At 31.8% G+C, this 11,328-nt stretch overlaps 1 protein-coding gene across 1 annotated transcript; it reads left to right on the top strand.

Moving 5' to 3' along the window:
- LOC109234630 lies at window positions 5,033-6,390 on the top strand. Its single transcript, XM_019400699.1, has 3 exons — window positions 5,033-5,094; window positions 5,776-5,842; window positions 5,971-6,390. The coding sequence occupies exons 1-3, from the start codon at window positions 5,033-5,035 to the stop codon at window positions 6,388-6,390; spliced, it is 549 nt and encodes a 182-aa protein (XP_019256244.1).

Genomic DNA, 11,328 nt, shown 5'->3' with positions numbered 1-11,328 from the left:
CTTAATGGAGGTCTGAATCTTAATCATCCATATCTCTGACATTAAGTGTATTTGTTCTTAAAGTCTGAATCTTAATTATTCAGATGTTAATCATTAAGTGTGTTGGTTTTTTTTACTTCACAACCATTTAAGGGGTCTGAATAGGTGTGTATGATTAAGATCTATAACAGAGACTTAATTTCATCAAGATGTTATCACATATTCATTATTAATTGCCGCCACCGCTTACCATTATCAACTACCACCATGCCACCACCACCATACTCAACCACCACCACCACCACCACGCCACCATCATCCTCAATCATAACCGCCACCATTATCGACCATCACCACCTACTATCCCCTCCACTCCGACCACCATCATTCTCACCCACAATCAACACTCATCCACCTCATCTACCACAACCGACCACACCATCACCATCAACAACCACGGTCGGCACTGCCCATCATTATAACCTACCACCACCCACCCACCCACCCTCCTCAGTCACAACTACTACCACCACCCGCCATTATTAACTATAATCACCCACCACCATCATCCTCAATCATAATCGCCACCACTACGAATCACTACTAGCTACTAGCATGAACCACCATCATCAACCAAAACTACCACCAACCACCGCCTCTAGTCGGCATTCACCCGTTAGCCATCACCACCAACAACTATCATATTTTAAAAAACTATATATTTTATTGATAGAATATTAGATTAGTTAGTATTTCATTTTGAATTTTATGTTTATTAATTTTCAAACAAAGATAAATTTTATACATTCAGATGTTAAAAATCAAACAATCTTAATTATTTCTATTCTAATCTTAATACACATCTTAATATATTCAGATGCGTATTCAGATTCAGATGTCTTAATCTTAATACACATCTTGATATTCAGACGTGTACTTAGATTCATGCGTCTTAATCTTAAAAAAAATCAAATGAGGCCTAACTCTACTTGGCTTTTCTTTTAAGGAATTTTTACATTCCTATCCCACCTAGGAAACCTTTTTACCCTACATGTTTAAGGTTTGAGTAGATTACATTTAGTATACCAAATTTTTCTATACCATATCTAATTAAGTTTATAATTAATGAGATATTTTCAACTCCTTAATTAAAGCATTTCCGTTTTTTTCCAATACTAATCCCTCACTTTCTCTCTCCTAACCCCTCGTCCCCTTACCCCCACGTTCCATTGTTGCTTCCGTTCTTCATGTAAATTCAACATGAGAAAATGTGGGAACGTATTTGTTTCTACGTCAATGGACTTGATTAATTAATTAAAAATGCAAATCTTGATCTCCAGAGCAAGGGTAATTGATAACTACATATTCCTGAGGTTGTATTTTCTTTTGTGAAATTCTTTCTAAGTTCTCAAGTTTGAATTTCTAATGGGAAAAAATAATATCAGTATTTTAAGTGGTTGGATGAGCGGCTATCTTTTTTCTAACAGTTGATCTCCAAGTTAGATTTTGAGACAAACTCCTTGCTTTTCCAAATATAATTGTAGTTATTTTGTAGATGTTTTTGTAGTTATATTGTCGTTAGCCTTTAAATTTTGTAGTCATCCATTTTAGGATGTTAGACATTGTAGTTAAATTGTACTATAACTGTTGCAATTTGTAGAATATTTGTAGATAATTTATTTAAAGACAACATTTTGAAATCAACAATTTCTAATCATAGATTGTAGTTTATTTTGTCGTATAAATGTAGTAACTTTGTAGATAATTTTGAAAACACAAACAATGCATCTACAATCAGAATACAAATAATCTACAATTTATCTACAAAATATCTACAAACTGGATTCCATGAATTTTAATATCCCAATTCCCATTTCAATTGTAGCATAATTGACATTTTCGACATAATTGCGTTTTTTGCAGAAGATTTGTAGAAGTTTTAGTCGTTTTTTATTTGTGAAAACAGAAAATAAAGCACCTACAATTAGAATACACATAATCTACAATTTATCTACAAAATATCTACAAATTGGGTACATTAAATTTTTAGATCCCAATTCCCATCCAATTGTAGCATAATTGTGATTTTTGACATAATTGCGTTTTTTCAAAAGATTTGTAGAAGTTTTAGCCGTTTTTTATTTGTGAAAATAGAAAAAAAGCATCTACAATCAGAATGCAAATAATCTACAATTTATCTACAATTTATGCAATATGTCTTCTTCTTCTTCTTCTTCTTCTTCTTCTTCTTCTTCTTCGAGTTTCAATCTGAAATTCAGTCAAAACCAAGTCTAATATTCACCAAAACTCCTCAAAATTGAGATATAAACTCCAAACCATATTCTCGATTATTTTCAACAACACCCAATCCAAACAAATAGTGATTTTTGAAAACCCAAATTTGAATTCAAAGCTTTCAAGCTTTTCAATGACTATCAATGGTGAAAAATATCTGGAAGAATATTTACTTCCATAATGGCTTCCTAATTTTTCGCAGGTGATTAAGGCAGAATTTTAATGTAGACTCAATCAATCGCAAGATTTTTTCCTGATTTTTAGCGCGTTAATTATGGAAGATTCTGCCCAATTAATCGTGTATTAAACAAATGGTACAAAAATTGTAGGAAAAGTGTGGACTAGGCGGGTAATTTAGATACTATGCACATTTTTTATAATAAAGTTTCATATATGGTATAGATAGGAAAAAACCTCATCTTTTAATCAGCCAAACTGGACGACTTTTTACAAACTAAAGCAAACAATTAGAGGTTCTATTTTGAACATTTTCCTAACAATACGGGAGATAAAGGAAGGTGGATAGCAAGAAAAACTCGCACATATTTCTAGAGGAAGTTTTATCAATACTACTAGATTAGGCGTAATGGCTTCCTGGCCACTTAAACTTGTAAGGTTTTTGAAAACCGATACACAAACTTTGGACTTTCCCATTTGAATACTCAAACTCGTGAAACCCTTAACTAATAAACACATTTGACCCTTGACCCTACGCGCGTGTATTACACATTCACAGACGTGTCCATCCATTCAGCAAACGACCAATGGGATTGTTACACGTCAAGAGCGCGAAAACAAACCCCATAGCTGTGCTGGAATAAATTTATTAATTTCTAATTTTTCTTCTATTTCCCTTATTTTCTTCTTCACCATAGTTGTGCAACTTTTACCTAACTCAAGGTACCAAAATGACCCAGCAAACCAAATTAACTACGAAGAGGGCCACAAATCGAACACAGAGGAACAACAATGGATACTTAGAATCGTTCAAGTGAATTAGAGAAAACGAGTAAAAACATGGATAATATATGATCAACAGAAATCTGAAAATTGTACCACGAACCGGAAAAAAAAATAACTCGCCGGCGATCTCGAACGATCCTCAACACTCAAACCGAACAACCACAAAAATATCTTTGTCCCTTTGTTTTTTCACTCACTTTCCCATCTCCTTTTCTCTCATTCTCACCCTTCCAGATCTGTTTCTCTGTCCCTTGCGTGTATGTGTGTTTATCTTGCAGCCGTTTCTGGTGGTAGGCGACTAGCTTTTAGATTGAGAACAAGAAAAGCTCAAAATCCGAAGAGGGGAGGGGGGGGGGGGAGGCGCTGTTAGGTGTAGATGGGGAGGAGGGACTGATCGGATTCGTTAGGTCGGCTCAATAGATTAATCATATTAGTAGTAAACATTGTCGGCTCAATAGATTAATCATATTTCGTTCAAAGGTGTGGATATATATAATTAATGCTTCTACATTTTTCAAATAGCTACGATGAGTCAGGCTGACTCATTAAGTGACCGTCTTAGCTTAGGAGAGGGACTACATTTATTTTTGGCCAAACCATAGAAGCATAAGTTTCCTCTGTGAGGACAAAAGCTTACCATTTTTGTCATTATAAAAAATAGATGAAGACAAAACTAACAACAAATCAGAATTAGTGAGCAACACGCAATTATCATCTCTCTCAGTGGAAAAAAATATTCTCGAGTTATACATTGTATAATTTTGAAGGGAGTTTTGGAACAACGGTCAAGTTGTTTCTATGTAACTTACAGCTCATGTGTTCGAGTCATGGAATCAGCCACTAATACTTGCATCGGGTTAGTATTCCCTTGGGGGTGTGGTTCTTTCCCGAATCTTCCGTGAACGCGATATGTTTTATGCACTGGGCTGTCCTTTTTAAATAATGTATACTTTTTGATAGGAAATTTCTGCGAAATATATTATTCTTGGTTAATAGTAGTCATTTAGTAAAATGTATCTTACGATTCTCATCGGTCTCTTTCTTTTTCTTTTTTCTTTACCCGAACCTTCGCCACGAAAAGGGACAACAAGAATAAATCTACCACCAAAAGGACAACAAGAATAAAATTATAAACTTAAGTAAATTTTCCACGTACTTGCATCTTGATATATTAAAGTTTTGTAAGTTATTTAAAGTAGGTAATATATATGAGAGAATTTTTCATAAAGCACCATCTTTTAGCCCTAATTAGCCATTTATAGATACCCTTTGCTATATTACTTGTTATAGATACCTTTTATGTTTTTATACAATGTATTTCATGTATTTAAGCAGTTGTATTCATTAATACAACCAAAAAAATAGGCGTAAAAACGGGAACTCCAGCTAAGGGGTATCTGTATTTATCTGTATTCAAGCTGAATACAGATAAAATACAGTAACGTTTTTGCGCAAATTCTGGAAAGTTAAACTTGTTAACAACGGAAGGAAATAAATTCACATGATAGTCTCCTAATTTAACTCAAAGAAATAATACGAGTACACATTAATCTGCTCAAAGAAAGCAGAATAATCTTCTCCCTTTTTTCGTGAAAAGAAGCAAAAAACAAAGCATTCAAATTCTTCAATTCTCTTCTCCTTTTTTTCGATTGATACAAATTATATACAAAATAAGGTATAGTTGCTCTATACATATGGCAAGCAAATCAGTTTTGTTGCGTCATTCTGGCAAGTGGAATGATGAGGGCAATTATATCGATTTTGCAATTGAGGGAATACTGATTTGAAAGAGGTGATGGAGAATTATGCTATAGCTCAAAGGTTTCAATTCCGGGTTGATCGGTCTAATGCTGTCAGGTTTGCATGTATTTAAATTTTTGTTTGCTTTGTATTTTCCATTATTGATTCGCGCTGTTTGTTTAACGTTGTTGTATTTATGCGTATTTGTGTATTTCGTCCTGATGATCACAGATGAAAACATATGTTTGTTTAGGGTCCTTAAATACATGTATTCAAATGTATTTTACTGGTGTAAAAACACAACAGTGGCTCTAATTATTTTTTTATTTTGTCTACTGTGGTATTAAGTGTTTGCATATACATACAAGTGTATTCAGTTGTATTCATTGTGTTTAAACGCATATAACTATAATGGAATTCAGTATATATATGTCAGATTGTATTTGTCTGTGTATGAGCTGTATTTTTTGTAAACAATAATACAACTGAATATATTTTTCTGAATTAGTGGCATGAATACTGTCATTGCTGTATATATTTTTAGTTATTTTCTGAATTAGTGGCATGAATACAACTGAATACAATCATTTTTAAGTAGAACTACCATTAATATATATGAATACAACTATATTCAAGCACATAAAAAACATATTTTTCCATAGATCTGATATGAATACAATTGAATATAACTAAAAACATCCTGAAAAAATAATTGGAATACATCAGAATACAACTAGCTATATGATATGTAATTTTTATATGTATTGTGAATACGTATGATTCTAATGCTTTTGTTAGCATACTGTTGCCTAAAGTACAGCAGATTTTTGATAAGTTCTGCACTTCTGCAGTTGATATTTTGCTGGTCTAAATATATGATGTATTCTTATATATGCAAATGTTTCAGTTGTATGTAACTTATTAATTCAGCATTGTACATTTGGTAATTCAGGTAAATGTGTTCAAAATTTATATTTCTATTTTTAAATGTAGGTTATACCATCAAGTGAATACTTACATACGGTTAACGATGGTGGGAGGAATTACACAGTCTGCCTGTTAGAGAGAAAATGTGTTTGTGGGAGGTTCCAAATTGATGAATTGCCATGCCCACATGCTTGGGCTGTATTGAAGAGCAAGTTTCTAATGCCAGAAGAATATTGCTCTAACTATTACAAACCAAGTACAATTGTAATGACATACGATGTGCCAGTGCATCCGCTACCGGATAAAAATGACTGGAATATACCAGAACATGTTGCAGAGGAGGTTGTACTACCACCCAAATGGAAAAGACCTCCTGGAAGGCCAAAGAAGAAGCGCCTGCATCCGAAAAATCAACATTCATGTAGCATATGTGGGCAGGGAGGACATAACAAGCGAACGTGTAGAAATGCTCCGTGTAATAAATAGTTAACACTCTGACATGTATTGGTGCTTCAACAATTTGTCAATACTTTTGATGACATTATCAGCTATAATAAATTCTCTTTGTCAAGTAATATATTTTGAAATGACTTTCTTGAATATTTTCCAAATACATGTAGTTTTAGTATTTTTATACAGATAAATATATATGAAGTATATATTTGTGTGTAACTGAGTATAGCTGAATACTAAAAAATACAACTGTATTTTTATGAATAATACAGTTCAGTAGCACTTTTAGTAAATGAATACACCAAAAAACAGCTGAATACATCTGAATAATACATTTAAATACAACTAACTACTGCTGAATAATACACTTAAATACAACTGAGTACATCTGAATACAACTGACTACATACAACCTGCTTAATACATCTGAAATTGTGTTCTTTAATATGTATTATCTGAACTTGAAAGATATATCTGAATGAATGCAGCTGGATACAATTGAATTTGACAGTTAAATACAATTGAATACAACTGAAAGCAAAAAAAATACAGCTGAATTCTTTTGTATAACCTACCATCACCATACATAAATTTTCTGACTTTGACATTAACATGTTCATTAACTAAAACCTGTTCAAGCAAAGTTACTTAGTATTAATACATACTTGACTCCTGTAAGATAAATATGTATTCAAACTGAAGAATAAGCATGAATACTTATGAACGAACCAAGTGAAACGGTCATTGAAAAGTTGCAATTGTCATACACGAACACTGTTGCTATAAGTGATAAGTTTTTCAAACTAAATAGCATCTACACCCAAAATTACTCAAAACAGTATTCTTCTTAAAACTACACTCCAAAACTACAATAACCTAAAGCTATTATAACACTATCTGCATCTTTGCCTCCGACTCAGTGATTTGCCTAGCAATCTTTGAAGGTGCTTCATTCTCGCTTATGGCATCAACGTATATCTTGCGCATAGCATAGTCCCATAGGAGAGTATCATATCTTTGACGGAGTAGAGTGAAATCAAATGCTGTTTTTGGAATCTCTCCAAGAGTGCTCAGAAACTCTGCGTATGCTGCAACATGCATTCCACAATCCCTAAAAAATAATTGATTGAAACAATTAAAAATAATTCATACAATTAGATTTGTATATAACATACAAGAATGATGATTGAATACTTACAAAAGAATTCAGGGGATTAAAACAGTTGAATTTAATTGAAATTACCTGAATACAGATGTATACATATGTTGAATAATACTGAATATAGCAATTGAATACAACTGACTCTAGGTGGTTAATACAGTTCAATTCAACTGACCATAGCTGAATACAACTGAATACACCAAAATACAACTGAATACAGCTGAGTAAAACAACAGCATACAACTGAATGAAAACAGCATGTTGTATACTGTTGTATGCATATGAATACAATTGTATGCAATAGATATATTCAACTGTATGCAGTTTCTATATGCATTTGTATACAAGTGTATGCAGCTGATTATTAGTCCCTATGCATTTGTATACATGTATCTTGAATCTATATGCAAGTAAAAAACTATCAATACAACTACATGTTAATACAGTTGAATACATTGCATATTTTATAGTAAATCAGTTTGAATACATATCAATACAACTGGAGAGCCATGAAGAATCTGAAGAGTTGATGTTGGACTTCACAACGCTTCATTTAAAGAAAATTTCCAAAGCAAGTATTACCAAGTTGTTGGTACTGAACAGGAGTAAGGTTCTCTTTTACATCGGAGACTATATCAGTGTTAGTATACACACTGATATGGGGTGCAAATTTTGGCTGCTGTTTCACAAAAAACTTAATTCCCTGCATTTGACATGAATAAAAACATATAAATACAACTAAATACACTAACAAGGCCAATTACATATAAAACAGCTGGATACAACACAAATGACATTAATTTATCATACATGAATACATATGAATACAACTAAATACAGAATGGAAATTTAAACTGTTGAAAACAACAAATAAATACAATGAAATTGAAAGGAAAAACAGTGATGGGAACCTTGAAAGAAACTTAAAAAGACAACTATAAAAATACATCAGAATACATATAAATACGTATAAATACAACTGAATACATGAATAATACAGATGAATTTCATCAGAAAATTACCTTTTCTTCAACTTTATCTGAGGTTTTAAATGCTTCAACCTCCTTCCCCTTGACAGATGAAGCTTCAGAGATATGGTTTTTCCTCTTTTCCCGAATGGGAAGTGTTGTCTCCTTCATTGATTTCTCGACTTTATCATGTCGAGCTTTTGTTCTCTTCTCCAAAGCAATATCTTTGGCTAAACCTGCGTCCAATTCACCTGGAGTGATTTGCAAGGAGAAAGAGGGCCCATCGAAATTGAGAAGTTTAGTGGGTATACCTCTAGTAATCAACTTGCGGGGTGTATTCTCATACATTGTAAGAATACGACTTGAGTACTGTTGATTAGATACAATTTGGTTAGTCGAGAGGTTGAGAACAAGCAAAAATGGCGAAAAATCAAAAAAAAAAATATGCTAACCACACTACTTATAGAAACAAGCCAGTACAATGTAGATGAAGCGTTAGGGTTTACCCGAGATTGGGGAAGGAGGAAGCTGCGTTGTGAATGAGAGCAATCTAATTTTAACCGCGATTACAGGGGATTTGGAAGTATCAATTTAGAGAGAAGGGGGAAGATTTGTATTTAGAAGTTGTACGTAAAAAGGTATCTATGAGAGAGAGAATCTGAGAATGGAGAGAGGGAAATTAAACATAGCGTGTATAATGGCTTAAGTGTAGGAGATACCCAAAATTAGAATTTTTGCTATAAATCATATAACATATCTATAGGATGTAATTTATTGAAATGTTATTTATTTTAAATGAATAGGGGGTTAACCTATTCTATAGGAAGTAAAAATTCCTATATACAATTAAAGTTAAAATAGCTTAAAGAATATAACTTTCGCCCATAAATAATAGAATCATTTTCTCCGTCTTGGTAAATTTTTTTTTTCCAAAACATTAGACCATAACCTTCTCATGATAAACATTTTCTTGAAAATAATTCATCTAATGCATGCAAAATTACATTTTACTCCTTCCACTTCACCAACCTATCTTTGGTATCTGTGAGCATTTTCACATGGGATGGTTACATAAATAGCTGATCAAATTTATTATTTTTTTTCTAACCGGTATACATAAATTATATATTAATTATGTATAATTATACATATATTATACGTGAATATTTATATTTATATATATATAATTAGGTTATTTTTAATTTAAAAATTAGGTTATATATATATATACACATTCGTCAATTATTTTTAATTTAAAAAATTAGGTGGACGATTATTTAGGTTATTTCTTTCTTTTCATATCGTGGAACCTGGGGATGTACATAGACCGGGTTGGTTCGGGTTTTATCAAAACCAAATTAAACCGATTATATCAGTTTGGATTGGTTCGGTTTTGTCGGATTTTTTGGGGTTTTTTTTACGTGAATATTATTTTAATCTTGCTTTATTAAAGTTAAAGATAAATTGTTGATAATTGAATATATGTTTATTAAAAAGTTTAAAAAAAATTAACAAACATATGATCTATTAAAGTGTTCTTATGGGAGAATTTTTTTTAGTAACACATAATAGTTTATTTTCGTAGTTGTCTCCCAAAAATATTTGGTTGATGTACGCTTTCAAGGTTAACCGAATGTAATAATTAAACATAAAAATCAATATATAATAACTAAATAGTGATATGTTCTATGTAATTTTAGATTATCGAAATACCACTTCAAATTCGAAAAAGATATAAGAAATCTTGACATATGAATATGAAGAAGTTGACCCATTTTAATAACACAAAATAAAAAAGTGATACAATCTATTATTTAAAGTAAATAAAAATGAATGCGCTTTATAGTTTAAAAAAAAAAATATTATATCCCATGAGAGGAACTCAAATATTTCTAGACATCTTTTACAAAAAATTCTATATTTATATGTCGGCGTGGTTCGGATTTTTTTTTTTACTCAATACCAAACATAATCGGATTTTTTAATCAATTTAGTTTAACTTTTCAATTTGGGAATATTTTCCGATTCTATTTATACGCCCACTGGAATCAATGAGTTGAGATTTTGGGGGATCTCTTGGTTGTAATATTGCTTACAGTCTGTGTTTTGCATCACTGACGCTGGACCACCACCTAATTTATTCTTTTAGCCACTTCCTATATTATTGTGTATGGGCAATGGTATAGATTCCACGTGCAAATTTTCAACTATTCTCCATTTCTCCTTTTAAAAAGGTCACCCCTTTTCTACATTCTCTCATTATATATTAGTGTTTCACTAATTTTTTACAATAGTGGTACTTAATTTAATTTATGGCGAGTAAATTTTATTGGTGATCACCCAATTTTGTGTTTATTATCTCAAAGTCACTATTTTTTTTTTACATAAAAAATATTTTACTTTGCTCAACTTTTCACAAAAAATAACTTTAATCATTTTTTGTAAAAAAACTCAGAAAATTACAAAAATTGATCCTTATATTTGGGGTAAATTCAAATTGGGCCCTTAAATATACTCATTAGCTATTTTGATCCCATAAGGTTGTCAAAATACTACCCTCCCCAGACCCCACTAGTGAAATTTTACTGAGTTGTTGTTGTTGTTGTAAGGTTGTCAAAAGTGAGCGTGTTTTATTTTTGTCGAATATCTAATAAACTCTGCTTATTAAATATAATGAAAACTAAAATTTGGTTAAATTAGGGTTACCAATATAGTCCCGTCAAATCCAGTGATGGGTGAAAAAATTTAAAATCATAGATGGTCATATAACTTAAACATAAAGTTACTATAAAAGAATATATTATAAGTGTGAAACTAGTTAAAAAGCAAGAAAGGAAGCAA

The sequence above is a fragment of the Nicotiana attenuata genome, chromosome 11 (assembly GCF_001879085.1).
Source record: "Nicotiana attenuata strain UT chromosome 11, NIATTr2, whole genome shotgun sequence".
NCBI lineage: Eukaryota > Viridiplantae > Streptophyta > Magnoliopsida > Solanales > Solanaceae > Nicotiana > Nicotiana attenuata.
Note: the sequence above shows the minus strand (reverse complement) of the source record. Positions and strands in the feature narration are given on the sequence as shown.

Bases quoted from the DNA above. Each gene is read 5' to 3' on its own strand.
- LOC109234630 (XM_019400699.1), top strand. From the start codon at position 5,033: ATGGAGAATTATGCTATAGCTCAAAGGTTTCAATTCCGGGTTGATCGG. The intron at 5,095-5,775 runs GTTTGCATGTAT...TGCTTTTGTTAG, and splicing joins GATCGGTCTAATGCTGTCAG to CATACTGTTGCCTAAAGTAC. The intron at 5,843-5,970 runs GTCTAAATATAT...TTTTAAATGTAG, and splicing joins CTGCAGTTGATATTTTGCTG to GTTATACCATCAAGTGAATA.